Source organism: Vollenhovia emeryi, unplaced genomic scaffold, assembly GCF_000949405.1.
Source record: "Vollenhovia emeryi isolate VEMERY1.0 unplaced genomic scaffold, V.emery_V1.0 DF939221.1, whole genome shotgun sequence".
Classification (NCBI taxonomy): domain Eukaryota; kingdom Metazoa; phylum Arthropoda; class Insecta; order Hymenoptera; family Formicidae; genus Vollenhovia; species Vollenhovia emeryi.
In genome coordinates, this window is record NW_011967145.1 from 50,465 (window position 1) to 56,808 (window position 6,344).

The following is a 6,344-nucleotide window of genomic DNA, read 5'->3' on the forward strand; positions in this document are numbered from 1 at the left end:
TTTATAAAATTACAAAATTCTTCCACGCGATTACAGTACGCGTAAAAACAAAGCGGGGGGTTCACGACTTTATATAAAAAACGAAGAGAAATTAAAAATATCGCTTTATAAGTAATTGTGGTTAGGCTTCACATGCTGATATTTTTAATTTCTCTTCGTTTTTTATATAAAATCGTGAACCCCCCCGCTTTGTTTTTACGCGTACTGTAATCGCGTGGAAGAATTTTGTAATTTTATAAAGCCAAATTCAAATTGCTCACGATTAAAAAATCGAAAATTTCAAATACCAATATCTTTCTCATTAGACTTCTGACCCGAGTGTTTCAAGTATAAAAACGTTCTGCTATGCGGTCCGCAACTTATCCTGGTATTATTTTAGGCGTAAAAACTAATAAAAAGATTTAGCAGCGCAAAAACTATATTCGAATGTGTCGGTAAAACAGATGACTTTAGCATCCTCTTAAGACGATGAAACGCGCGAAGTTAAGTTAGAGTTACCAAAAAAACAGTAACTGCAACTGTAACTTCATTACAAGTAACGAGTTACTTCCCAACCCTGATTTTTATCGTCTGTACAAATCACTGAGTTTCAGGCTGTATGTACGTACTACCACAGAGTGCTGTTAAACGGCACCCTTAATTGGGTTTAATAACATCCGTAGTTAAGGGACTGGCCAATCACGGCCATTCAATTCTTCTGAGGAATAGTTGTGAGTGGCCAATTTCGTAACTACGGATGTTATTAAACCCGATTAAAGGTAACGTGTAAACTTGCGTGCAGACTTCTGTAAAAGCTGTGCGACTGCAGCCTGAAACTCATCGATTGCACAGATGGGAACAAAGAGTACGAAAATGTGAATCCTAGTAAAACCATACTATAATTAGTATGCCCACTCTTTGATCTTTTCGGTTTCGATCACGTGGTATTCCGCCGTGTTTTTGGTGTAAAATCCTGTCACACTGATTTCACACTACCATATATACAACATCCGTCCCATTGGCTCCACCAAAATAATGGCGGATGCGCAGAAAGGATCGACGCAAAACAAAACAAACGACAGAGTGGACATACATATTAGTTATATTATGGTAAAACTGAGGTCCAGGCATTAATGCAAAAGACTACGTGGAATAATGTGACCTCACCGATTACTCGCAGATGTTTTCCACCGAGGGTAGCGGCGTCCGTCGTCAGCAGGGATAACGGCGTCGAGGAACTGTCCAGGACTTCAACGCGCGATAAATCGACGCCACGGCGCTCGCAGGCTGGACTCAGCACATCCCTGTAATACATAATGCAGCCCGCAGTTAAACGCACAGGCGTCTTTGTACCTTCCGTCGACGAATACCCCGCGATATTCCCGTAACGAAGCGTCGAGCTTCAATGCCGTCCAGGGTAATAGACCCGCGATCGCAGATCGTGATATAAAAATGATTAACGCTTGCGTTATATCGGTCGAATTAATTAAAAGTGGAAAATTGCACGAACACCTTTTGAAAAATTAGCTCCCCGTTCAAACCGCGATTACCGCAGCGATTGTAAGATAATTTATAAGCGGCCGCGATATCGCGAAGCTCTCGTCGAGAAATACGAATTTTAATTCTCGTCGGGTAATGCGAATTTTACTTTCCGCTACGATCTGTCCGTCCGCATAATCCCGGAACTTTTGAGAATAAAAGTACAGATAATTTCATTTCAGGGGCGTCTCAGCTGGATTATGACGATTAAAGGAATCTCCTTTATGAAAAGGCCTCGCGCGAAATCCGCAAAGAGGGAATATCTCGCACTTTCTGAGGGTACTTCAACTTCGAGTGAAACGGTGTAATATGTAAATGTGTAACATAGTCTTTCGAAAGTAAATTTGGCTGCAAAACATCGCACTTTTATCTTTAACGAGAGAAATTAGCTCGTTTATATCGCGCACAATTTGCATTAAAAAAAAAAAGAGATTTCAAGGCGTAATTATATGATAAGATTTAAAAATGGGTTTAGGTTGGTTAATCAGATATCTTGGACATGTGGAAAAGTTGTACATAAATAATCTCTTGTACTTTTTATGTGCAATGCTAAAATGATGTCACATTCCTTCATCAAGAAAAATTATTGTCCGTTTTCTACTGTTTATAGTAATTTTTTAATTTTTAAGATTTAATTATTCACGAGTTTTATCCTAAGCTACGATTTCACTGTCAATTTGGAAAACGTCACATTTGTTCTTCTATGCAAAGGTAATATTTTCGCTTCGCCTTGAAATGTCGTTTAGTAAATTTCATTCTTTATTTCTGCTGACACGTTAACGAACAGCTTCTTTTTTTAAATGCGCCTTGCATATAGTTTCCCGATATATCTACTTCCATCCCAGTTTCTTGAAATAACTCTGTTAGTTTCGAAGCACTTAGTCGACGGTTACTTTTAACTTTTCGTATTGCGCGTCTGTTTCAATAATCAAGAAGTTCCTGGTCTGTTTCAATGCTGTCGGAATACTCGATCCGGCTTCCACGTTTATTGTATCTCACAATGACGTTCCATATTGTGCTTGCGCATATATTAAGCGAAGCTGTAGTAATTCTACGAAGGCATTTGCTCTTGTCGCGATAAAAGAAAAACAAACTGCAGTAAAACGTCAAGTTTTCGCGAGCCGTTTCAATCTTTTAAACGCAATATACATTCCGCAGAGACGACTTATATTCTGCCGTCCTAATCTAAAAAGCAGTATCTCCATTTTTTGGCCATTGTAGTTAACTTACTTTCTATGTTTCTTACGCCCGTTTCTACCAATGCAGATTAACTTTAATCTTGGCTTAAATTACTTCTTGTCTTTTTCCAATTCGTAAAACTAGAAAACGATACAAAGTAAGTTGAACCGAGATTAAGGGGATGCTGGAGTGATTCTGCACTTTTGCACCTTTCTAACCTAAAAACTGTCAGTTCGCGGAAACATTTGTGTAATATACAAATTAAATGGCTTACGTGTACAGATCGAAAGCAGCTCGCTATTCCGGCCAAATGAAAGAACAATATGGCATCACTGAAACTAACAATAAGTTTGTAAGTCTAATAAGAAATAATAGTGAGCAACACATACATACAGTACATGTAGTACAGTACAGCTCATTATTATTTTTTATTAGACTTACAAACTTAGTTTCAGTGATGTCATATTATTCTTTAATTTAGCCGGAATAGCAAGCTGCTTTCGATCATCTGTACACGTGCCATTTAATTTGTGTATTACACAAATCTTTCCACGAAACAGACAGTTTTAAGTGCAAAAGGTGCGAAAGTGCAGAATCACTCCAGCATCCCCTTAAAGATAAACTGCGTTGGTAGAAATGGGTATTAGAGTATATATCCGTTGTCCTACAAGGCTAGAAAGCAGTAAGAGCACTAGATTAACATAGAGTAACTTATACACGTTGCAGTATGTCTACCTGTTATCAGCAATTCATAAGCTAAACCGCAGTATACTGCACTGTCTACAAGCCTTAAAAACAGTATCTCCCACTAATTTATAATATATTCTGCCGTCCTAACTTAGAAAGCAGTATCGAAACTAACAATTTGGGAGATACTGCTTTCTAAGTTGGAACTGACAAATTGCAAAAACAGCAAATCTGGTTTAACGCGACACGCGAGTCATAACATTGTACGTCAATCCTGATACTCTCTACGGGCCCTTAGAGCTAGGTAACCAGAGAAGGCGATCAAGTTGTTGCCAAGTGGAGGAATCAGAAATTATTATGCGCACCCTCGTCTCAACAGATGAAACTTGCCGTCCTCGTTTTCCATTCATCCCGTCGAGAACTTGGCTAAATTACGCGAAATTATTGCCACGTGGTCTTCCATGTTAATGTAAATCGCCGAAAATTTCACTCCTCTTACCGCGGCAGTCTGTAAACACGTTAATTTGCGAAACCAACAGCAAAAATTACGCAATCAACGAGTAACGACGTAAAAAGGTCGAAACAAATTTCAACAATCTATCGATGTAACCGGGTGTGATTTACGTTAATTATTTTACACGAATATAAACCAAATAGAGTGGCGAGATGCGAACCGCCGAAAGTTGAGCGTTAACAAATGTGAAATTTATTGCGTCCGAATTATGTCTAACAAATTATTTGACGATTCTAACGAAATTATTATGATTAATGGCGTACGTCAGCTAATGTCAAATAGAAATGAACATCCCGTGCATATTAATGAAAAGATGTATCTCCTCGAGTTGAAATTTTGGCCCTATGTTGAACCTTTAATTCCATTATACATAGTGGGACCTAAGACAGTAAAAGAGGTCGGACTGACAGTACAAAATTTACTCCTGCTTTAAAACTGACAGTGTCGGAAATTTCTACTTTCGCCAATTTAGTATTAAAGTAGGTCCTTTTAAGTAGGAGCTAAAGTCAATTTTTACAATCAAAGATTCAAGGGAGGAGTAAAAAAAATTTTTAATCATCAAAGTAGGTTATCGCTGGTCTGTGCAGGTGCGTAGATCAGCTAAGTAGTTGTAAATTATCCTTAAAAGTGTCAAAATAGTACAAAAATTTCGACGCCATGTATTTTATTGCAGCGAGTAATCGAAGGGAAAGACGCGTCGTTGTAATTTGACATTACCGGTCGTTCTTCTTTTTGTAGCCTAAAATTGACTTCCCAGTTTCCTGAATATCACTCGGTTTTTCCGGCGGCCTATTCCGAAAGCAGGAAGAGGAGCGCCTAATGAAATAATGGTGTAAGATAAAACAAAAGGATCCTCCCCCGTAGGAGGTGTATAGCGCTTCAGACAGTGACAGAACTGAAATTCCGTCGGCGGAATCGGGGGGGGGGGGGGGAGGAATAAGAAATTAATTATTCAGCCACGCTTTACACAACTCCACCAATTATTCAGCTTTTTTTTTTACATCGCTCCCTTCTTCAACGTTAACTGTAATATTGTATCCAAACAAAAGCTTCGTTCTTGAGCCGTCGCGTTTTGAAAGCGTGTCTTCGTAGCCATTATTCTCGTCGCAATAATTCGCCCGATGTTACTAGCTGAATGTATTTTATATCGCATCGTTTTCATGCTTTATGTATGCGTGTGTGTGTTTCGAAAATCAAACTCCAGTTAATCGGAGATCGCTTAAGTCACTGATTCTATCGAATAGCAAGATATCGAGTAAAAAAGTTGGATAATGTCGCGGCCGCATCAGGGTCGGGGCTAAAAATTCGCGGAACTAAAAATTCGAAACAAGTTGCAGTCCGGTGCAAGTGGAGTAAACCGATGACGCAATGCCATGAAATCGAAAGCGGTGCACGTGGCTCGTTCAAAGTACTTAAAGGTCGAATCGTCATCACGTTTGACGATCCGGTTTCCACGTAATTTTTTTTTATTTTACGTTTTATAGGCTTTGCCAGCTTTCGTTTCAGCCGGATAAAGTGGCACTTGTACTCGCGAATATCGTTTTTTAAACTTTTATGCGTTCCGACTTTTGAAATCGAGTACCGTTTTTTTTTGTAATAAAATGCAACATTAATCCGGCATCGAATTTCGTGACGTCAAGGCATCGGCGGATAAATAAAGCTTACGAATTCCCTTTCAGTCTCCACATGAATTAATGTCAATGTAACTTGCCACTTCGCAGATTTGAAAAGTTAAGGAATCAGTTTAAGATTTTTCAAAAGTACAAGTAATGGAAACAACAATAGCAACAATTTTGGTAAAACAGACACATTAAGTAGTCATGATATAAAATCGCAGACTTGCAATATATTGTAAAAATAATTTTTGCCACAACATTAATTTTAATGTTGACTTTTTGGATACGGCTTTTCATCGAAAAGCAAGTAGCGCGTTCGTTCGATCGAGAGCGGCTACTCTCGATAATTATTTCAAACACGCTTTGCACATATTAGCACACAGTGTCCATCGAGCTTTAATCTCTGTACGAAGAAAATGCAATCTTCGCAGCGCACAGAATCGCGCGTTTCTCCTTTATTCCGCGATATTTCCTTCTACAGTCACGACACATATCGCTCCAGCAGGACTGTCCCTTCGCGCCCTGTTCATGTTTATTGAACATATCCGGCCGCATTAAATCGCTATAAATCACTGGCTGATGCGACAGCCACCCCTCAGCTGGACGAGCACGTGTGTGCGCATATACGTATATGAGCACGTCACACTCTAAAGTCTAAATAGTGGTATGTCATTTCAAAGCGAGTGACGCAGCGATATTCGCAGTTAATACACATTCCCCGATGTTTGACTGCCAACGTGAGATACTCCGAAGAAGGAAAGCAAGAAAAAAAAGACAGAGAGAGAGAGCTTCCAGTCTTGTGCACTGAGAGAAAAGTGCGTAGTATTTGC

At 39.2% G+C, this 6,344-nt stretch overlaps 1 protein-coding gene across 8 annotated transcripts in view; it reads right to left on the reverse strand.

Annotated features, from left to right (window-relative positions):
- LOC105560781 (pleckstrin homology domain-containing family G member 5) overlaps positions 1-6,344 on the reverse strand; it is a 161,855-nt gene that overhangs the window by 21,138 nt on the left and 134,373 nt on the right. For all 8 annotated transcript variants that reach the window (XM_012010189.1, XM_012010186.1, XM_012010187.1 and 5 more), the window contains one exon: positions 1,147-1,283. In XM_012010189.1, coding sequence (XP_011865579.1) covers positions 1,147-1,283 — 137 coding nt within the window. The remainder of the gene's footprint in view (positions 1-1,146; positions 1,284-6,344) is intronic.